This window comes from Rana temporaria, chromosome 4 (assembly GCF_905171775.1).
Source record: "Rana temporaria chromosome 4, aRanTem1.1, whole genome shotgun sequence".
Lineage (NCBI taxonomy): Eukaryota > Metazoa > Chordata > Amphibia > Anura > Ranidae > Rana > Rana temporaria.
The window spans coordinates 36,511,593-36,535,728 of NC_053492.1; the positions used below are offsets into that span (position 1 = coordinate 36,511,593).

The 24,136-nt window shown below is 45.4% G+C and overlaps 1 protein-coding gene across 4 annotated transcripts in view; it reads left to right on the plus strand.

Annotated features, from left to right (window-relative positions):
- Nucleotides 1-24,136, plus strand: part of MAPRE3 (microtubule associated protein RP/EB family member 3) — a 157,459-nt gene that overhangs the window by 79,221 nt on the left and 54,102 nt on the right. The window contains exon 1 of one of the 4 annotated variants that reach the window (XR_005748593.1): nucleotides 19,147-19,297. The exons of 2 other annotated variants lie outside the window; for them this stretch is intronic. Coding sequence is in view for 1 of the 2 variants with exons in the window: in XM_040348247.1 (XP_040204181.1) it covers nucleotides 19,197-19,297 (101 nt within the window). In the remaining variant the exon portion in view is untranslated. Of the gene's footprint in view, nucleotides 1-19,146; nucleotides 19,298-24,136 lie in introns of those variants that run through there. One more of the 4 variants, XM_040348247.1, reaches the window with a different exon arrangement.

Below are 24,136 nucleotides of genomic sequence, written 5' to 3' on the forward strand. Positions count from 1 at the left end.
AACCTGTTCCGGTAAATTCTGGTAGTGGTACTTTTACCAATTTTGGAACACACAGACATATTTCTTCTGGTAGTGGTACTAAACCTGTTTAGGAATACCTGGGATGATTTAAAGTGTAAGTAAACCCTCTTATCATTTTCAGCCAAGGAAGCTGCCATCTTTGCCTCTGTTTAATCTACAACTGCCATGCTGCTGCACATGTGATCAGTTATGACACCAGCCATTGGATAGTTTGACAGTTTGGTTGAGAGCACAACCAATGGGAGTGTTACATTTCCGCCACGTGGATGGATGGGTTTACTTCCACTTTATTCAGAGAATACTACCATAGCTGATAAGGAGAATCCGGAGTGACTTGGTCAGAAGGTTGTTGATACTTGGGGATACCAGACTTGCCCAGGTAGAAGACATGTATAGTAACAACTGTGTGACACCAACTAGGTTACCTTGAACTTGGGGTTGTATTATAACTACCAACCAACACATAGACTGATTTATATTCAGGACCATCTAAACTGATTGGTTTGGATTTTGGTAAAGTCCCCATTGAAGGACGATGGGATTTGTTAAGTCATTGAGCTGTAAGCAACTTCAGGAACACATGGAAAGACTTGTATGGGTGTTACTACATACTAGGGAACACTGTTACTGGCATGTTCAGGTTTTGGTACTTTACCTGTTCAGGAATAGTCAGACTAACTTGACCTACCTATTGAGAAACACCCAACTGGCTTGCTCGGGTTGTTGTAATTTTCCTGTTCATACACACCCAGACTGACTTACAGTGTATGTAAGGACAAAACATTTCAGTTCAGTTTTGTAGGGTAAGCCCTCGTACACACGACAGGACATGTCCGATGAAAACGGTCCGCGGACAGTTTTCATCGGACATGTCCGCTGGCGGATTTTGGTCTGATGGCTGTACACACCACCAGACCAAATTTCCCGCGGACAGCGAATGCGGTGATGTGGCCGCGGCGACGTGCGCGACCCTGGAAGGCCAATGCTTCCACGCATGCGTCGAATCACTTTGACGCATGCGAGGGCTTTCGGCCGAGCGGACATGTCCGGTAAGTCGTACAGACGACTGAACATGTCCGACGGACAGGCTTCCAGCGGACATGTTTCTTAGCATGCTAAGAAACATTTGTCCGCTGGAAACCTGTCCGATCCGCCAGAAAATTGTCCGGTCGGCCATACAGATGACCAAACATGTCCCCGGAAACTGGTCCGCGGACCAGTTTCAGCAGACATGTTCGGTCGTGTGTACGAAGCCTTAGGGCAAAACATTTCAGTTCAGTTTTGTAGGGTAGGGGTTAGACCTTGGTTAGAGTCTTGGTTACCCAGAACATTGCCAAGTTTTTCTCCTGCAAGAATACAGACTGCAAAAAAATAACCCAGTGGGGGAGTGGATAAGCCGTGCCCTACTTCAGCCAAATCTATAAAAGGTTTTGGTGATAAATACACTGCTCAAAAAAATGAAAGGAACACTTTGAAAACATATCAGATCTCAACGGGCAAAACTCTCATGCTGGATATCTATACTGATATGGACTGGGTAATGTGTTAGGAATGAAAGGGTGGCACATCATTTGATGGAAATGAAAATTATTCACCTACAGAGGGCTGAATTCAAAGACACCCCCCAAAATCAAAGTGAAAAAATGATGCAACAAGCTAGTCCATTTTGCTGAAATTTCATTGCAACAACTCCAAATGGTCCTCAGTAGTTTGTATGGCCCCCAAGGGCTTGTATGCATGTCTGACATCATCAGGGCATCCTCCTAATGAGATGACAGATGGTGTCCTGGGGGATTTCCTCCCAGATCTGGACCAGAGCATCACTGAGCTCCTGAACAGACTGAGGTGCAACCTGGCTGCACCGGATGGACCGAAACATAATGTCCCAGAGGTGTTCTTTTGGATTTAGGTCAGGTGAGCGTGGGGGCCATTCAATGGTTTCAATTTCTTCATCCTCCAGGAACTGGCTGCATGCTCTCACCACATGAGGCCGGCCATTGTCGTGCACCAGGAGGAACCCGGGACCCACTGCACCAGCATAAGGTCTGACAGTGGGTCCAAGGATTTCATCCTGATACCCAATGGCAGTCAGGGTGCCATTGTGTAGCCTTTAGAGGTCTTTACGTCCCTCCATGGATATGCCTCCCCAGACCATCACTGACCCACCACCAAACCGGTCATGCTGAACGATGTTACAGGCAGCATAAAGTTCTCCGCGGCTTCTCCAGACCCTTTCACGTCTGTCACATATGCTCAGGGTGAACCTGCTCTCATCTGTGAAAAGCATAGGTCACCAGTGGCGGACCTGCCAGTTCTGGTGTTCAATGGAAATGCCAATCAAGCTCCACAGTGTCCGGCAGTGAGCAGGGAGCACACTAGAGGACGTCGGGTCCTCAGGCCCTCCCCATGAAGTCTTTTTCTGATTGTTTGGTTAGAGACAGTCACACCAGTGGCCTGCTGGAGGTCATTTTGTAGGGCTCTGGCAGTGCTCATCCTGTTCCTCCTTGCACAAAGGAGCAGATACCGGTCCTGCTGATGGGTTAAGAACCTTCTACGGCTCGGTCCAGCTCTCCTAGAGTAACTGCCTGTCTCCTGGAATCTCCTCCATGCTCTTGAGACTGTGCTGGGAGACACGGCAAACCTTCTGGCAATGACACGTATTGATGTGCCATCCTGGAGGAGTTGGACTGCCTGTGCAACCTTTATAGGGCCCAGGTATCGCTTCGTGCTACCAGTAGTGACACTGACCCTAGCCAAATGCAAAACTAGTGAAAAACAGTCAGAAAAGATGTCAGACACCTCCACCTGAAAAAACATTCCTGTATGGAGGTTGTCTTATTGTTGCCCATCTAGTGCACCTGTTGTTAATTTCAATTAACAGCAAAGCAGCTGAAACTGATTAACAACCCCCTCTGTATACACCCCTCCCCCTCTGCTACTTAAGCGACCAGATCAATATCCCAGGAGTTCTGATTCAAAAGTGTTTCTTACATTTTTTTAAGCCGTGTAGATTTTAATCAAGTGCCTGTTTTTTTTAATTAGACTGATTTAAGAAATATATTGATTTGGTATGGAAGCTGTTGTTATGTTCAGGACTGATTTGTAGTGGTAATATCTTGCTGAAGAATATATGGATCTTTTTAGTCACGGAACTGAATTGTAGGTCTACAGGAAAAAACAGAAGGGGTCAGATCAACGTAGATCGGCGTAATTTTAAGCAGGCGTAGCGTATCGTAGTTACGCTACGCCGCCACTACTTTGAGAGGAAAGTGCTGTATCCAGAAAGCACTTGCGTCTAAAGTTACGGCGGCGTAACGTAAATGTGTCGGCGTAAGGGCGCGGAATTCAAATGACAACGATGTGGGCGTGTTTTATGTTAATTCAACTTGACCCCGCGTAAATGACGTTTTTTTTGAACGGCGCATGTGCCGTCCGTGGGGGTATCCCAGTGCGCATGCTCGAAATCACGTCACAAATAGTCAATACTTTCGACGTGAACGTAACTTACGCAAAGCCCTATTTGCGTACGACTTACGCAAACAACGTAAACGACGGAAAATTCGACGCTGTCCCGACATTCCATACTTAACATTGGCTACACCTCATATAGCAGGGGTAACGTTACGCCGAAAAAAGCCTTACGTAAACAACGTAAAAAAATGCGCCGGCCGGACGTACGTTCTGAGAAACTTTCTAGCTAATTTGCATACTCTACACGGATAACAACGGAAGCGCCACCTAGCGGCCAGCGTGAATATGCACCTAAGATCCGACGGCATACTAAGACGTACGTCAGTCGGATCAAGCCCCCATTCAGTCGTATCTTGTTTTGTGGATACAAAACAAAGATACGACGGGGCATCCTAGAAGTTACGCGGCGTATCAATAGATACGCTGACGTAACTTCTTTGTGGATCTGGCCCTATGACTTTAGAGACATCTGTTTTGATCCTGCTGAGGATTATAGGTTGATGTTTTCTTGACCTCTTAGATCTTTGGGTGGTTCTCCTCATCAGCTGTAAATCTGATGTCTGTGCTTCTTGTGTCGCGTCCGTTTGCTTGGACCGCCTGTGTTCTGTCATTTTCTGTGTCACATCATCCGTCTAAGTGTCTTGCTTCTATATTCTGTGCTTGCCCATAGTCTTTCCTGTGATGGTGTTTATATGCAGCAAACCCCTGGCACATTGCTCCGTTGCAGTTGGCTGTATTGGCTGATTTGCTGCTGCTCTAGAGTTTTGCAGAAGGAAATTTTCTTTAATGTATTCTGGTCCTTTTCCAAACGTTTGGCATGATGGGGTTGTATGCATTTATTATCTCTCATGTTCATCTCTATGCAGACTTGGTGCATCTGTGTTTTGGGATGGAATGTAAAGCGCATGTGCGTTGCTATCTGCAAACCATAGGAATGCTTTATCAGTGTCTGAAATAAGCACTGTCTGTGTTTCCCCACAACTTCCTCTTCAATTCATTGTTTTATTTGTTTATGATGAGGTCTGATTTTTGATTGTTTTAAATGAGCAATTGTAGACACTTCTATGGGACAATCACAACTGTGGGGCAGATCCACAGAGATCTGCACCCGCGCAGCTTATCAGAGATACGCTACGCCGCCGTACCTTACCTGGCTTTAAATCGAATCCTTAAAGATTTTGCACCGTAAGTTACGGCGGCGTAGTCTATCTCTGGCGGCGGAATTCAAATCGGCGATTAGGGGGCGTGTTTCATTTAAATGAAACAGTAGATACGCCGGCGTACTCGCTCTGTGGATCTGCCCCAAAGTCTTTTCCAAAGTATATAAAAAAGTGTAGAATTGAGGCAATATGGACTTTTATACCGCGTACACACGATCGGAAAACCCAACAAGAAAACTTCACTGAGCTCTCCTCACTGAGTGTAACTTTTTTCTGAACTCTCAGGCCTCGTACTCACGACCAAACATGTCTGCTGAAACTGGTCCGCGGACCAGTTTCAGCGGACATGTTCGTTCGTGTGTAGGCAGTAACGTACAGAATTCCAGCAAACAATCGTCGGCCAGACCGTTTTCCAACGAACAACTGTTTCCTGGTCTTGCTTTAAAACAGTCTGCTGGAATCGTGTCCGTCAGACATGTTCGGTCGTCTGTACACAAAAGCAGCGTACAAAAACCCCGCGCATGCTCAGTCCAAATGAGGAGACGGGAGCGCTCGTTCAGGTAAAACTCGCGTTTCTTTGGGATATGGCACATTCGTCATTAGAAACCTTTTATTCTAGCAAGAGAACAATGTCTTAAAAAGGCGCACTAAACCACATTTTAAAGCCTCGTTTGATTAATTCTTCTCTTGCTAGAATAACCCCGTTCTCTTGCTGATGCAATTTCAATAGAGTTGTCCCATACTGAAATGTCACATTTCTTGCTTGTGATGTAATCCTTTAATAATGTTTTCTATGCCAGACGTGTGTTTTGGTTGGTGGTCCTCCATAATTTAGAGTATTCATTTTTGTAAAGGAATGTGCATTTTTTTAATTTCTTTTTTTGTTTCTAGTTATGTCACCATTTAAACAATTTTTTTTTTACATGTATTTTTAATTTTTTTTTTTTTTTTTTGGTGTTTCATTAGAGAATATTAAACCATGTTGGCACACCAAATGTCCCCCCCCCCCCCCCAAGGAGTGTGTCCTTTGTAAATTACCCATTGTATATTTATTAAAGGTTTGCTGCCTAATAATCCCCACAGTATATCAAACAATAGACATGTTTTCAAATGAAAGCAAAAGGCCTTTTATTCTGGCAAATGTCATCACAAAAAAATAAAAAGAACGGCAGCACTAGAATAGATAGCAAACTATATGCAAACTTGCATTTCCAACATGGTGAAGGATAAACTTCCAAGCCTCAGGAGCCAAACACAAAAATATTAAGCAGCAGCACACAAACAAAGGAACCCAAACTGTGGTAGTACAAACAAGATGTCCTTTATGTGGAAGGAAATGGAAGGCAGAAAATCAACGTTTCCTCCTCTTTCCAGCCTTCCCTCCAGGCAGCCTTCCAGCGGATCGAACACGGGGTCTTGCAGGTGGGGTTGATGTGGCAGCAGGAGGATGGTGTTCCGCAAGCCGGGCCGGGTCACATAGCCCAGTGTCTGGGGTCAGCAGGCCCCTCTGCATCCACCAAAGTACCTGGTTCATCAGGGCCTTTGCCAGTCTTCTCTGGTCCTCCTCCCCTTCATTTAAATCATGGGCCAATGAGGCACTGAAGGCCTCTGTGGGGTTGAGGGGGGCCCTCATGATGGCGCTTGCCTCCTGGATCATGCGGAGGCTTGCCTCCTCCACAGGCCTCAACTGCCTCCTTCGGCCTGATGGCCTCACCTGGGGGGGAGAAGACTGGCTGGTGGTGGTTCTCCTGGCCGGGTGGACCTGCTGCAGGCCACTGGGCCCAGCCTCCTCCTGGCTGCCACTGACCCCGGCCTCCTCCTGGCTGCCACTGACCCCGGCCTCCTCCTGGCTGCCACTGACCCCGGCCTCCTCCTGGCTGCCACTGACCCCGGCCTCCTCCTGGCTGACAGACACCTGAGGATCTGCCACCTCCTGGCTGATCTCTTCTTCCTGTGTGTAAAAAAAAGGAATTTTTTTACAATTTCGCTAAATAAAACCACACTCATTTTCATGTTTTTCGTTCAGTATTTTCTGTTCATTATTACTTGAATACACTCTACTTCTGACCCCTGCAGTTGTCATCCCTGACACCTATTTGTCTGTACACCTTTTTGTTTGTTTTTTTCCAGCTTGGTTTTTTTTTTTCAATATCTAATCATTAATCCACCAAGAATTATTTAGGCCATAAATATAGAGGAAACTACTATACCTCCTCATCGAAGGGTGGCAGATCTGCATCTCTGTCAGCCAGGCCCTCTTCCTCCGACTCTGCAGGGCTGTGGTCATCTGGGGAATGTCCGCTGGAAGGTAGCATGGAGGAAAGGTTGGAAGAAAGACTGGACATCGTTTTCCTGCCTTCCATTTCGTCCCGCAAAAAAGCCATCTGTTTATAATACCACAGTTTGGGTTCCTTTGCTTGTCTTGCTGCTGCTCCCGATTTTTTGATTTTATTAGCTTTGTATGCTCTCCTGTATGTGCTTCTGAGGTTGGCAAGTTTATCCTTCACCATGTTGGCAGTGCATCCTGGCACCCAAGTTTGCATATAATTTGCTAGCTCTTCTAGTGCTGCCGCTCGTACCTCTTTATTGCAATATAACGAGTGTTTTGAATTCCACAGGATGGGCGTGTCCTGGTATTTTTGAAGTAAGGCCTCTATAGATTCCTTGCTTTGTAGGAGGTCCATTGCAATTTTTGAAAAATTATATTTCTTTTTGAGTCTAGATTACAAAAACATAAACCACAGAAAAATAAATATTCAAAAGGATCAGCGTTGACCTTGATCTAATATGTGTCTTCAAATTTATTACCTATATCTAATTCCAAACACAGTCTCTCTTGTTTAAACAATGATTGGCAGCTCGGCCGCATTGCTTGTACCAAACATTGATTTGCTAGATGCAGAGCCATTGTTCACATTGCAGTAAATATTTTAAATATATTAAATTAAACAATGCTTACAAATGACAGTTTTCATCTAGGCACTCTTTCATGTGTAAATCTCATACCCCTGACAATGGATGACATAAAAGACACTTCCTAATGACCTCTGTACAACCAACACTTGAACAATACTTTGCCTGATCTGAATACACCATTCAAAAACTTGTCAATGAGGTACAGCATTGTTCACATCTCTATTTTGTGAGGTGTCCAAAAGCATTTGGATACCAAAATAACATTGTGGTACCCCATAGACAGAATAGCTTAAAAAGGGTGCAACCAACAGCCCAAACCCCCATCCCATGTGTCTACATTTTCAAGGCCTCTGCTGATCACATTTTTAAATTCCTTACCTTCCTGTCTCTCGCTCCTCGTTTCTCACGCTCGCCTAATTACCGCGTAAGATGCGTAATCACGGCGTAAACCTTTTTAACACTCCGCGTATTTATGAAACCCCGCCCTCGTCACCTTTGCGAGGCCCCTAATCAATGATTTTAGGAAATATGGCGTTAACTGTGTATGTTCTGGATGCGCTCGAAGATTCTCCGCGTAACGGACGTAAACACGTTGTTTGCATTCTCTACACTCCGCGTATGTATTAAACGCCGCCCTCTTCTCCGCCCATGGCGTAAGAATTCATCTTTTCCACGCCCATAATCTCTGTGGGAAAGGAAAGATGGCGATGTCACACGAGCGGGCACGATGCTCTCATGCCACAAGTGAAGGGACAGAGGCAGGGACGTCCCGATCAAGGAAAAGAAGATATAAAGCCACTAATATGCGGTTCCAGGAAATGGTGGAGTTAGTTTACATCATGCGAAAAAAGGACTATGATGGTGAATTAGGGCCATACAAGACCCCTAACCGCCGAAAGGCACATATTATGGACAAGGTGGCGAGGAGAATGCAGAGGATGTTTGGGATCACCAGGTCCAAGGAACAGCTGAGGAAACGATGGTCAGACTTAAAATTGAGGGAGCCACATCAGATGAAGAAAATACTTAAAATTCTGCGTAAAAGTAAGTAAATATATATTGGGTTTGGGGGGGGGGGGGGTGGTGATTGTCTGCAATAATGTGTTGCCATGTATATTTCACCATCTGCCTCCTTGGCCTGCTTGTAATTTTAAAGACATGTTGTTATTTATTTTTTAGAACATAAATAACTACATATTTACAAACAGTGTTCTTAGTAAACAACGTAACATCACATAGTTTATCAGAAAGGCTCGGTTATTCCAGGAACAACACACCTGGACATGGCTCACTGGCCAAAAACTTTGTTTGTAAACATTGTGTAAAAGCTAGTTCTATAAAAAAAAAGAAGGAGAATGGGAAAGGCAAACAGGATTCATTCTAAAAACAGTGGTAATAAAGCAGATGTTTTCACATCTGCAATGCAGAGCACCTGTGTCTCCCCAAATCAAAAATGGGTTTTGGTAGGGTATCCCAGAAATACAGTTTAGGGGGGACATCCATGTGTGTCACTTTGCTAAAAAGGGGCAGGATCAGAGCTTGCCATATAGAAGTAATTGCAAAATGTAGGTTTGGTGAAAGATAAAAGTAACTAAATGAAAGCATCTTCTAAGCAATGTGTGCGATTTATGCTCTCCAATATCTGTGTGCTGATGAGTCTACATTTTTTTTGGTTTATTTCAGGGGAAAGAAGTCGCCAGCATTTGGAGGAGGCAGAGAGGGCCAGACAAGGCCAAAATCTGCCATCTCAACATGTGGAGGAGGAGGAGGATGTGGAAGGAGAAGAGGATGTGGAAGGAGAGGAGGATGTGGAAGGAGAGGAGGATGTGGAAGGAGAGGAGGATGTGGAAGGAGAGGAGGAAGGAAGAAAGGAGGAAGGAAGAGAGGAGGAAGAAGTAATTTTGGACTTAGAAGTCATAGCAGATGAAGGGCAAGTGGCGGAAGAACAATTTGGCGAATTGAAAGAAGGTGGATTGATGGATGAAGGAGGAGTCCAAGATGATGGGGAAGTGGTGGAAGAAGGAGGAGTGATTGAAGATGATGGGGAGGTGGTGGAAGAAGGAGGAGTGATAGAAGATGTCGAAGAGGTGGAAAGGAGAAGCCCATCAGGTCAGTGTCACCCTAGCTTGATTCCAAAAAACATATGTAGATAGGCCTCATTGAAAAATAATATTGTAAATGCCATTTTTTTTTTGTTGGTTTAGGGGAGGAGGATGGTGTGCCAAGATTTTCACGTGCAAGTGCTGCTATAATTATTCAGCAGGTAATGGAGTGCAGCACTGAAATGCACAATATGCGTGAAAGGATGTTTCTCATGGAACAGAATGTAACAAATGTCCTTTTGGAATGCAGCACGGAAATGGACAATATGCGGCAAAGAATGATGGTAATCGAAGCAAATTTTAAGAACATTATTGACATGATGGGCCGTGTCAAAGACTGAAACACCCCCCGCCCATCCCCCGCCCCCACAAACATTTTAACAGTTTGAATAATGAATACGCCAAAATTTGAAGATACACACACAGTGTGCCAACATGTGCTATCTGCCATCACAGAATATCTAATGTCTGTGCTTTGTGGGTCCAACCCCCTCCTCCATCCTCAAGTAGTTGAGAGGAAGGGTTTGCTCCCACAAAACACAGACATTGATCACCCATGATGTCAGATAGCACATGTGGCCATTTGTCTGTTGAACCAATGACATTTGGCGAGTTTGCACTGAATGTGTGTATCTTCCAATTTTGGCGTGTTCCAGTGTGAAAGCACACCATGACTGACTGCTGTTGTGAGTTTTTATATTTTTTGAATTTGATTTTGTTACTTTTTGACCATGTTGAACATTTTGGGATACTATAAAGTTTAGACCATAAAGAATAAACAACGCCAAAAATTATTTTCAATATATATATAGAATTATAAATCTCTCTAATCACTGAATTTAGTGAAGTAGAGATTTGACTCCAAATTCTCACCCAAAAATTTTGTTTTAGAAAAACACACCAAAAACAAGAAAAATGGTTACAAAATTATTGTTTTTTGTGCCTAAAAAATATGGCCAAAAATAAATTTAAGGCGGTAAACACCCCACCAAATATAATCTATATATATATATATATATGTAAACAATAAATCTAACTATATTTGAGGAAAAAAAAAGTGAACTTGTTAATAAATGTATAATCTGCATAATATTTTTGGTTGAATTACCTGAAAAAAAAAAAAATTTTTTAAAAAATTTTGAAGACTCCTAAGTACAAAAGCAGGGAGTAATGAAAAAAATCAAAAAATTTTTTTGGGGTCATGAACAAGCAAAAATAAAAAAAAATTGACCTCAACATTTACAAATGGAGTTGCTTCTTATTTCTAGACTCAATACCCTGTTTGTAGATGAGTGAATACTGTGCAAAATGTGGTTAGTTACTAAAAGTGGAGAAATCAATTATGCATTACAATTGAAGAAGTTAGTTAGAGAACCAGGAAGACAGAAAAAGAGAAAAAGCATTAATGACAAACAACTGTATAAAGTCCAATGGTCTAATTATTTATTATTTTTTAGAATATTCCTTTCTTTGGGGGCCGAATTAGAAAGAAATATGATCTGGCATAGCAATGGCCCCCCGACCCATGAAGTACTCAACATATTTGTCGCGTACCTCACGAGCTGATTGGGGGGCCAAGCCAGCGCGACCAGTGTCCAGCCCGGGAAGGGGATCTGAGGGTAGTCTTGCCTCAGAACCGATGTCGGGTAGGTACGTCTGGGAGTGCCTGCGTAAAAAGTTGTGCAAAATGCAGCAGGCAAATACAACGGTGTCCAATTTATATTCCGCCAGATGTATCGATGTCCTGAACAGGCGGAACCGGTTGGTGAGTATCCCAAAGGCATTCTCGACTACCCTCCGAGCCCTGGCCAACCGAAAATTAAACACACTCCTCTCTGAGGTGAGGGTCCTCTGGGGAAAAGGCCGCATGAGGTGAGGACCAAGCCCGAAAGCCTCGTCCGCTAGGAACACAAACGGAAGTCCTTCCACATTATCTTCATCTGGTGGCAATGCCAGACCACCAGCTTGGAGACGATCATAGAAATCAGTCCGTGCGAACACTCCCCCATCAGACATCCGGCCATTCTTCCCCACGTCCACATATAGAAACTCATACTGTGCCGACACCACCGCCATCAACACAATACTATGATAACCCTTGTAATTATAATAGTAGGACCCCGAGCGGGGTGGGGGCACAATGCGGACGTGTTTCCCATCTATTGCTCCACCGCAGTTTGGAAAATCACACCGCTGGGCAAATTGGGAAGCCACAGACTGCCATTCCTGTGGTGTGGAGGGTAGCTGTGGGGACAAACAAAATTAGAGATTTAGTACTTTGTAACAAATACATCCTACAAGCATCCTTGTGACAGTTCACAGTATTAAAATTGCATTAGAAAAATGTGCATGGAGAATTTGGAAAATGAAATATATAGGGCCACTTCATTAAGAGACTCCACAGCCCTCTGATGGGGACAATAAAAGTTTGAAGGGGGGGGGGGGGGGGGGAAAAACCCCAAAAAGTCCTGTTTGAAAAAATGGCAAGGTGGGTTTGTCCCTAGGATAGCATGCTGGACAGGTTAATATTGGGTAAGGGACAAATATGCAGGTAGGCCAAGAATAAAACATGTAAAGCTGATATCAACATGCATAGGGAGAAAAGCTAACGTTAGTTAAACACACAGCATATCTGGGAAAATAAAAATAAAGTTAGTTGGCCACATTATTAGAGCCAGGAAACTTACCTTAATATACTCCTCATGCATAACTTTGATGATGGCAGCACACGTGTCCGGTATGATGACCCCAAGCGCCTGCGGAGAGATGCCTGTCGAGAACTTGAGGTCCTGCAGGCTCCTCCCAGTCGCCAGGTACCGCAACGTGGCAATAAGCCTCTGCTCGGCCGTGATGGCTTGGCGCATCACAGTGTCCTGCCTCGTGATATAGGGGGACAGAAGATCCAGCAGACGGTTGAATACGGGGTCCGTCATGCGGAGAAAATTCCTAAAGTCATTAGGATTATTCTCCTGGAGTTCCCTAAGCAGAGGCATATGTGAGAACTGGTCACGCTGGCGCAACCAATTCTTGGTCCAGAAACGCCTCCGCCCCCTGTTTCTGGCCAAAGTACTGGACAAATGAACATATCCAGCAGCCATCCCATAAACAGCACCAACTCGCGAAAATTGACGCTGCTGCTCCATCATGGCTTCAAACCGGCCGGCTGGTCAGTCAAGAACACACTGAAACAGAAAGCACTCGCAAATCCAGCACTACCTGCGACAAACGCGCGACAAACAGATACGAGCGCACAGGATGCAACTGCTAAAGCAGAAACAACCTGCTTGCCTATAGCCGAATGACAACTACGTTACCGCAAGCACACGCACTGAACCCGTGAATACACGCTGTCAAAGCCTGGAGACCGAGAAGCGCGAATCAGCTCTAACCAAACCTTCACTAACACGAGCAAACACGTAACTAGCAAAAGAGGAACAGAGGGCGGCGCCATTAACTTTGGTCTTCCCCTTTATAGTGACGTCGTACGTAGTTTACGTGCACGCGTTCCGGTACGACGGGAATTTGGTCCGCTGGTGTGTACACGCCAGCGGAACAAAACACAAATCAGCCTTGTACGCCGGAAACTGTCGGGCAGACAGTTTCCAGCGCACAGATCCGGTCGTGAGTACAAGGCCTCAGACAAGCGTTATAAATTTAGCACTTTGAAAGCATGTAGTAGAGATGACTGCATATAAACAGGTACAACTTAGGCCCCGTACACACGAGAGGATCCATCCGCTGGAATTGATCCGCGGACCGGCTCCAGCGGATAGATCCCCTGGTGTGTACAATCCAGCGGATCTGTTTCCACGGATTTTTATCCCCTGGGATGGATTTCCAGCGGATACAAATTTTAAGACATGCTTTAAAATCTATCCGCTTGAATCCATCCCAACGGATTGATCCGCTGGTCTGTACAGACTCACCGGATCAATCCGTCCGAATCAATCCCCCGCATGCGTCGTAATGATTCAACGCATGCGTGGAATTCCTTATATGACAGCGGGACGGCGCGACACGTCATCGCGATGGGATTTTGACGCGGATTTCGATCCGATGGTGAGTACACTCCATCGGATCAAAATCCTTGGAAATCCTCGAGAGGATTTATCCGCGGAAACGGTCCGGTGGACCGTATCCGCGGATAAACCCTCTCGTGTGTACTAGGCCTAATATAGGAGAATGTGTTTCATCTCTGTGTATCACCTGAAGCCAGTCACTTCACTGGGTATGCCGCGTACACACGATCGTAAATTCCGACAAGAAAACGGTGGATTTTTTTTCCGACTATATGTTGGCTCAAACTTGTGTTGCATACACACGATCACATCAAATTCCGACCGTCAAGAACGCGGTGACGTACAACACTACACCGAGCCAAGAAAAATGAAGTTCAATGATTCCCAACATGCGTCGAATTGATTCCGAGCATGCATGTTTTTTTGTGCATCGGAATTGCACACAGACAATCGGCTGTTTACCTAGCCTGAGAGCTTGTTCTTAGGGGTCTGCGTGTAATGGTGGCCACACACACTTAAATGTTGTTATCTGATTAATGTATGATTCATTTAAAACAAGCAAATCCACAAACAATTGTATAGCCAACTTTCTATCTGGTTGATTTTGACTTAAAGCGGAAATTTATGCATAACAACCTGATAAAAATGTATGTTCTTTAGCAAGAAAAATACATTCAACCTTAATAATTAAGCTACACAAATTAGTGTGCGCTATAAATTACCTCCGGCATTGCTCATGTTTCTCCATTTTTCTGAGTTTGCAGCTTTTCACATAACTAGAAGATCACAATGTGCTGGGTTCTTGCAGTACACCTTGGGGTAGATTCAGGTAGGGGCGCGCACTGCTACGGCGGCGCAGCGTACCGTTTTTACGCTACGCCTCCGTAAATTACTGGAGCTACGCTTCATTTACAAAGCATTTGCTCCGTAATTTGCGGCGGCGTTTCGGAAAAGGGGCCGGCGTAAGCGTGCGTAATTTAAATGATCCCGTAGGGGGCGTGGATCATTTAAATTAGGCGCGTTCCCGTACGGCGCATGCTTCCCGACATGCATTGCGGTAAATGACGTCGCAAGGACGTCATTTGCTTCGACGTGAACGTAAATGGCGTCCAGCGCCATTCACGATCCACTTACGCAAACAACGTAAATTTCTAAAATCGCGACGCGGGAACGACGTCTATACTTTCCATTGGCTGCGCCTCCTAATAGCAGGAGCAGCCTTACGACGAAAGCGACGAACGCAAACGACGTAAAACACGACCGCTGGGCGCGCGTACGTTTGTGAATCGGCGTGAGTATGCAATTTGCATACTCTACGCTGACAACTACGGGAACGCCACCTAGCGGCCAGCGTCAGAATGCAGCCTAAGATACGACGGCATAAGAGCCTTATGCCAGTGGTATCCTAGGCTACAGTCGGCGTATCAAGCTTTCTGAATACAGAAAGTTGATACGCCGGCGCTACTTAGCAATTACGCTGCGTATCTATGGATACGCAGGCGTAATTGCTTCCTGAATCTACCCCCTTATTTGGCGTATTTGCGCCTAGTGAAATTGTGCAAAACGTATCAAATATATATGAGATATCAGCTGCTGTCCCTATTAAAGTGATTACGTGCTTTAGATCAAGTGAGAAAGGTGAAGATTTCATATTTGAGCACCTTGGGTGACCAACTGATCAGCTGGTGAAGGTTTTATATTGACCTCCTTTGAGAAGATTCGACATATTATACAAGACGAGTCAGTCGATTAGGGCTTTTTTTATCGCTTTTTTTTATCACCTTTGATGAACTGCTATTATTATAATTGATTATATAATTTTGAATCAATTTGTATTATCATATAGTAATAATGTTTTGAAAAAAAAAAAAAAACATTTCTATCACGTTCTGCATGTGGTATATATTTGTTTTTATTAATTATTTTATAAAGTTAATGAGTGCTCCCTTCACCTTTCTCAGTACGCCTCATTGTACATTATATTCTGCTGCAATAGCTCCATCTGCTGGTCACATGTATGTGTGCACATTAGTGTAGATACTGCAGTAGTGCTTTCTAAACAACTTAAATAAAATACATTCTCAGTGTGGAAACGTGTGTGCTAGTATAAGAGGTTTACATACTGTCAATCCAGTATTATGCTACTAGCAGGGGTTGGCACAGTGTAGCATGTGTACCCATAGTGTTGTAAAGGCAAAAGTGTGATGTGGACGTATGATAGACTGGCTCAATGTAATATGCCAGTAACAGAGGCAGGTACAGTGTAATATTGCGCTGGCACCATGGCACAGTATAATATGTTTGTATTAGATTGGAACAGTGTAATATGTTGGTACTGGACTGGCAGATTGCAATATGTTGCTATCAAAGCCTAGCACAATGAAATATATTTGTATCATGGACTGGCACAATGTGATATGCTGCTATTTGTGGTTAGCCGGGTACAGTATGGTGATATCTTGAATTATTGCAATATACTATGCTGATCTAAGTGATGAGAACGGTGTAATATGTTGCAATGTGTGAGGTGCTTGTTGATGTGCTGATATCAGACTCTGGCATAGTGTTATATGTGTGTAATGATAGCTCATATCTACAGAAGGCTCATAGCATGAAGCTGTAATATGCTACCATCAGACTGGATCAGACTGAGGACCTGTAATATGCTGCTATCAGAGAGAGGACCTGTAATATGCTGCTATCAGAGAGAGGACCTGTAATATGCTGCTATAAGACTGAGGACCTGTAATATGCTGCTATAAGACTGAGGACCTGTAATATGCTGCTATCAGACTGAGGACCTGTAATATGCTGCTATCAGACTGAGGACCTGTAATATGCTGCTATCAGAGAGAGGACCTGTAATATGCTGCTATAAGACTGAGGACCTGTAATATGCTGCTATAAGACTGAGGACCTGTAATATGCTGCTATCAGAGAGAGGACCTGTAATATGCTGCTATCAGAGAGAGGACCTGTAATATGCTGCTATCAGAGAGAGGACCTGTAATATGCTGCTATCAGAGAGAGGACCTGTAATATGCTGCTATAAGAGAGAGGACCTGTAATATGCTGCTATAAGACTGAGGACCTGTAATATGCTGCTATAAGAGAGAGGACCTGTAATATGCTGCTATCAGAGAGAGGACCTGTAATATGCTGCTATAAGACTGAGGACCTGTAATATGCTGCTATAAGAGAGAGGACCTGTAATATGCTGCTATCAGAGTGAGGACCTGTAATATGCTGCTATCAGAGTGAGGACCTGTAATATGCTGCTATCAGAGTGAGGACCTGTAATATGCTGCTATCAGAGTGAGGACCTGTAATATGCTGCTATCAGAGAGAGGACCTGTAATATGCTGCTATCAGAGTGAGGACCTGTAATATGCTGCTATCAGAGAGAGGACCTGTAATATGCTGCTATCAGAGAGAGGACCTGTAATATGCTGCTATCAGAGAGAGGACCTGTAATATGCTGCTATCAGAGAGAGGACCTGTAATATGCTGCTATCAGAGAGAGGACCTGTAATATGCTGCTATAAGACTGAGGACCTGTAATATGCTGCTATCAGAGAGAGGACCTGTAATATGCTGCTATCAGAGAGAGGACCTGTAATATGCTGCTATCAGATTGGCTCAGAGTTAGGAACTGTAGTACATTGCCATTAAGATGTCACACAGTAGAGATCTGTAGCATTCTGCCATCAGTCTGGCACCATGCAGTGCAATATATTAGCTTGGCACAGAGGAAGGATCTGTAATATTAGGCTGGAACATAATTCTATCATCCCAGGTAGAACAAACTGAGGACCTATAATATTCTGCCATCATACTACACACTTGCTGTGTCCAATATAAGGGGCTCCCACCATTCCTGTGCTGGGTTCCTGGCGCTGGACACCTGCTGTGCTCATTATGAGGGGTTCCCACTATCCCTGTGCTGAGTTTCCGGGTCTGTACACCTGCTGTGCCCATTATGAGGGGTTCAAACCATCCCTGTGCTGAGTTCCTGGGTCTGCATATGTGCTGTGCCCATTATACATTCTCATTTGGCTGGCACGGGGTAAGGACCAGTAACATTCTTCCATAAGACTGGCACAAAGTGAGGACCTGCAATATGTTGCTGTCAGACTGGCACAGTGAGACCTGTTCTACATCCCCATCAGGCTGGCGTTGAAGACCCATAGTGACCCCTAGCAATCTGCCATGGAATTACACTGAGTGAGGACATTAAATATATTGCTATCAGCCTGGGACAGTGAAAACCTGTAGTACTTCCCCATCAGGCTGGCAGTGAGGACCCAGAGCATTCAGCTGTCAGGCTGGCAAAACGATGGGACCTGTAATATGCTGCTATCAGGCTGGCACCTAGTGAAGATCTGTACTGAATTCCAATCAGACTGGAAGCGAGGAACCATAGTGACTCATAGCATTCTGCCATCAGACTGGCACAGAGTGAGGACATGAAATATGCTGCTATCAGACTGACATCTATTGAAAACCTGTAGTAAATTGACATCTTGCTGGCACAGAGTGAGGATCTGTAATATATTACCTATCAGGCCCCGTACACACGAGCGGATCCATCCGCTGAAAAATCTCAGCGGATCGGTTTCAGCGGATAGATCCCCTGGTGTGTACGTTCCAGCGGATATTTATCCGCGGATATTTCCGAATTCCAGCAGATAAAAATTTGTAGACATGCTTACAAATCTATCCGCTGGAATCGGCACCAGCGGATCGATCCGGTGGTCTGTACAGACTCACCGAATCGATCCGTCCGAACCCATCTCTCGCATGCGTCGTAATGATTCGACTCATGTGTGGATATCCTTATATGACAGCGTCGCGCACGTCGCCGCGTCATCATCGCGGCGACGGCGCGACACGTCACCGCGATGGGAATTCGGCGCGGATTTCGATCCAATGGTGTGTACACTCCATCGGATTAAAATCCGCAGAGGATTTATCCGCGGATACGGTCCGGCGGACCGTATCCGCGGATCAATCCTATCGTGTGTACCAGGCCTTAGACTATTAGTGAGGACCCAAAGTGACCCATAGAGTTCTGCCAACAGGTTGGCACAGATGTGAGGACCTCTAATATACTGCTATCTGGCTGACACAGAGTCAGGACCTGTAACATGCTGATATCAGGCTGGCACCTAGTGAAGAGCTGTAGTACATTCCCATCAGGCTGGCACAGAGTGAGGACCCAAAGTGACCCATAGAGTTCTGCCAACAGGCTGGCACAGAGTGAGGACCTCTAATATGCTGCTCTCAGACTGGCACCTAGTGAAGAGCTGTAGTACATTCCCATCAGGCTGGCACAGAGTGAGGACCCTTGCATTCTGCCATCAGGCTGGCATAGAGTCGGTCAGTGTGTGTTGCTGGGGCCCCTCCTTCTCTCTAGTCTGCTTTCTCTTCTCTCTCTGTATCCATTTCAGCCAGACGTCTGTGTACTCCATCCTCTGCACACTGCAGCTGAGCCTCCTCCACACCCAATGCCCTCCCCGCTCCTGCCCTCCCGAGGCCGCTGCAGCCCAGAGGAGCATCGAATTATCCCCTTCAGGAAGCACGTTGTCAGGGAGGAGCGATGGTACAGGTAGGTCCCTCTCAGCCTGGCCAGGGTGCCCTCATTGGACATGGTACCTGTATTGTGTGTTCTGGTTAAGCTGATCCCCATCTCTGCAGAGAGATCCTCATTAATAGGAGATGAATAAAGACAACAAGGTCCTGGGGGTCTAAAATACGGATCTCACATACCAGGAGAGCTCCCCTTGTAGTTGTATCCTGATGACTGATGAGGAACCACAAGTCCCAGCATGTTAGGCTAGTAGGATATGCTGAGACAACTGGTGCCAATTATCCAGCATGACTAATCAGATCATTTTCTGGCCAGTTGCTCGTGAACAGTTCTTCTTTAAATGTTCTTTTTTCTTAAAGGGTCAGTCCACCCAAAATTATGTTTTCTTGCTTGACAGAAATTGTAGTGGTAAAGTGTCTAGTGGTGTATTCTGTCTCTCAGGAACTGTTGGTGTGATCTCTGCTCTGGGCTTCTTCATACCTGCTGTGCCCATTATGAAGTTTCCACCAACCCTGTGTGGAGTTCCCAGGTCTGTACACCTGCTGTGCCCGCTATGTGGGTTCCCACCATCCCTATGCTGAGCTCCTGGGTCTGTACACCTGCTGTGCCCATTATGAAGTTTCCACCAACCCTGTGTGGAGTTCCCAGGTCTGTACACCTGCTGTGCCCGCTATGTGGGTTCCCACCATCCCTATGCTGAGCTCCTGGGTCTGTACACCTACTGTGCCCATTATGAAGTTTCCAGCAACCCTGTGTGGAGTTCCCAGGTCTGCACACCTGCTGTGCCCGCTTTGTGGGTTCCCACCATCCCTGTGCTGAGTTCCTGGGTCTGTGCACCTGCTGTACCCATTATATAGGGTTCCCACAAGCCATGTGTGGAGTTCTCAGGTCTGTACACCTGCTGTGCTTGTTATGTGGGGTTCCCACCATCCCTACGCTGAAATCCCGGGTCTGTGCACCTCCTGTGTCCTTTATGAGGGGTTCTCACCATCCCTGTGCTGAATTACCAGGTCTGTACACCTCCCTGTGTGGAGTTCCCAGGTGTGCACACCTGCTGTGCCTGCTATGTGGGTTCCCACCATCCCTATGCTGAGTTCCTGGGTCTGTACACCTGCTGTACCCATTATATAGGGTTCCCACAAGCCATGTGTGGAGTTCTCAGGTCTGTACACCTGCTGTGCTTGTTATGTGGGGTTCCCACCATCCCTACGCTGAAGTCCCGGGTCTGTGCACCTCCTGTGTCCTTTATGAGGGGTTCTCACCATCCCTATGCTGAGTTCCTGGGGCTGTACACCTGCTGTGCCCATTATGAAGAGTTTCCACCAACCCTGCATGGAGTTCTCAGGTCTGCACACCTGCTGTGCCCGCTATGTGGGTTCCCACCATCCCTGTGCTGAGTTCCTGGGTCTGTACACCTGCTGTACCCATTATATAGGGTTCCCACAAGCCATGTGTGGAGTTCTCAGGTCTGTACACCTGCTGTGCTTGTTATGTGGGGTTCCCACCATCCCTACGCTGAAGTCCCGGGTCTGTGCACCTCCTGTGTCCTTTATGAGGGGTTCTCACCATCCCTGTGCTGAATTACCAGGTCTGTACACTTGCTGTGCCCATTAAAAGGGATTCTCACTATCCCTGTGCTGAGTTCCCAGGTCTGTACACCTGCTGTGCCCATTATGAGGGGTTCCCACCATCCCTGTGCTGAGTTCCCAGGTCTGTACACCTGCTGTGCCCATTATGAGGGGTTCCCACCATCCCTGTGCTGAGTTCCCAGGTCTGTACACCTGCTGTGCCCATTACAAAGGGTTCCCACCATCCCTGTGCTGGGTTCCTGGGTTTGTACACCTGCTGTGCCCATTATGAGAAGTGCCCACCATCCTTGTGCTGGGTTCCTGGGTCTGTACACCTGCTGTGCCCATTATGAGGGGTTCCCACCATCCCTGTGCTGAGTTCCCAGGTCTGTACACCTGCTGTGCCCATTATGAGGGGTTCCCACCATCCCTGTGCTGAGTTCCCAGGTCTGTACACCTGCTGTGCCCATTACAAAGGGTTCCCACCATCCCTGTGCTGGGTTCCTGGGTTTGTACACCTGCTGTGTCCATTATGAGGGGTTCCCACCATCTCTGTGCTGGGTTTCCAGGTCTATACACCTGTGCCCATTTTTCGGGGTTCCCACCATCCTTGTGCTGGGTTCTCAGTATTGACATTACTGTGCAGCCAGTCATGGTGCTGCATGATCTGTAGACCCTCCTAGCAGCCTTGAGCATCATGTCCCAGTAGCAGCATGGGTGTGCAGACCAGTATTGACGCGTTTCAGGGACAATTTCCACTTCTTCAGGACCAATTAGCCAGGAATTTCCTTATGATTGTAGCCACTATACATTTTCATAGTAATCAATAAATATAATGCTTGTTATCCACTATAGATATGTATAGAGATAACTGATTAAAGTCTTATGGGTGTTGCTGACCGTTTGGTCCTAAAGAAGCGGACATTGTCCACAAAATGAGTTGTGCACATTCTTGCATTGTTTAGTAAATTAATAATAAATTCTCAATGGGTGCACATAGAATTTGGTGCAGCTGTGCATAGTAACCAATCAGCTTCCAGGTTTTATTGTCAAAGCTTAATTGAACAAGATGAAGTTAGAAGCTGATTGGTTACTTTGCACAGCTGCACCAGATTCGGTGTGCTCCAGTTTTAATAAATCTCCTCCAGTGTATTTTAGCTGTTTTAGCTTAACACCTTCAGTCCGTCTCTCGGTTTGCCCCTTCCCCCCTCTCTCCCCTGATGCCACCCCCACCTGGCAAACCCTCTCAGCCTATCTGAACATGCGCAGGTAATTTCTTGTGCATGAGCAAAGGTTCGGGACTTCCCCAATAGTCGGTTTTGTGCAGATGGCCAGGAATATCCGCACGTGGGCAGCTGTGCTGTAGGGCTCGCTCGGGACTCAAAGCCCTGCGGCACATCTGTGCCCACAAAATGTAACCCTCATCTAGGCAAGAAACTTAGAACTACTGCTTCGCAGCACAAATAAAAGACGTTAGTCAAAAAATATGTCCAATATATAGGGGCATGGCAACATGACTTACTCTGTACAATCAGATTGTACAATCTGCGTACAATCTCCTTCAGACTTAAGAAGCCCATTCATGAGTCTGTTTATTTTGTTCAACCAGTGGGTTGAATGAAACAAGCTGACCTGATTCCCCCAGCCGCACACTCCTGCTGAGCTGTTGTATTCAGTCAGTGAGAAGACTTCCCTGTTATCAGAACACGCTGATCAGCACTGCAAGTTGTAGCCTGCAGCGCTGATCAAGCAGGCAAAACCCAATAGGATGATTGTTCAGAAGCCATTTGGTAGATCACATCTTTTACCAAACACATATGGATTGAAATTTGTCTGGTTCAGCCTAATTTTAAAGTGCTACTAAACCAGGACCCTTCATTCACTATATCTGGTTTCACACAGTACACAGAATACGAAAATGCAATTAATTTCGTAAATATAAACGGCTAAATACCTTTTATCATCTGAAGTATATAGCAGTCTTGTGTCTTGTATCAGTGTCTGCTTAAAGCTTGTAGGAGGAGTTTTCATTCTGCTCTGTCCTATGACATACCTCTCAACTTTTTGAGATGGGAATGAGGGACACCTATCAGCAAAAGTATGCAGGCATAAGACACACCCCTTGCCACACCCCCCTTAAAGGAAAATTGTACAAAAAAACAAGATTGGTTAAACCCGCAATTTAGAAATTGGATGAAAGGTTTAGCACTGGGAAACTTATGCCGCGTACAGACGGTCGTTTTATGCGATGTAAAAAAACAACATTTTCTGTGAAGTAAAAAACAACGTTTTTGAAACTTCAATTTTCAAAAACGACGTTGCCTACACACCATCGTTTTTTCACAATGCTCTAGCAAAGCGAGGTTACGTTCACCACGTTTTTTCCATTAAAGCTCGCTTCATAACTAGCTTCTGGGCATGCGCGGGTTCAAAAACGTCGTTTTAAACGTTGTTTTTTGCTACACACGGTCAATTTCTGTGACACAAAAAACGACGTTTTGAAAAACGACACATAAAATTGAAGCATGCTTCAATTTTTTTTTGTCGTTTTTTACAAGACATAAAGCGACGTTTTCCCCCACACACGGTCAATGAAATTGACGTTTTTAAAAATGTCGTTTTTTTACATCGCATAAAATGACCGTCTGAACGCGGCATTATAGATAAAAAGTGTATATTATATACATCTATATAGATCAGACCAAAATGAGGGACAAATGAGGAGGAATGAAGGACAGAGGGACATTGCTCCAAATCAGGGACAGTCCCTCAAAATCAGGGACAGTTGGGAGCTATGCCTATGAGGCTGCAGGACCCATGACCCTCTGTCTGGATAGTGCACATTGATAAACAAAGCACACACACAGGTTGGACTTGATGGACTTGTGTCTTTTTTCAACCTTACCAACTATGTAACTATGTAACATGCCCCCCCCCCCCCCCCCCAAGAAAAAAACTCTCTAGCAATGCACACCAAACTGAGCATGTGCAGAGTGCCCCCAAGGCTCTTGTTCTATCAGGAGATGGATTAGGGACAGTGGAAGAAGGGGAGCATCAGAGAAGACAGGCTCAAACAGCCTGCTTAAACAATGTAGAGGATTAACCCATTAGGTTCCTCAGTGAGTATTACAAGCATGCTTTACTGCATATGCACATTGATTTTAACACTTTAACCCATGTATAGATGGCTTTACCAAAACTATGTAATATAAGGACCTACCTAAACAATCTATTCCAGTAGTATCCAATCAGACAAGACCTTGCCCTACATAGTTGATAGTAGACTTAA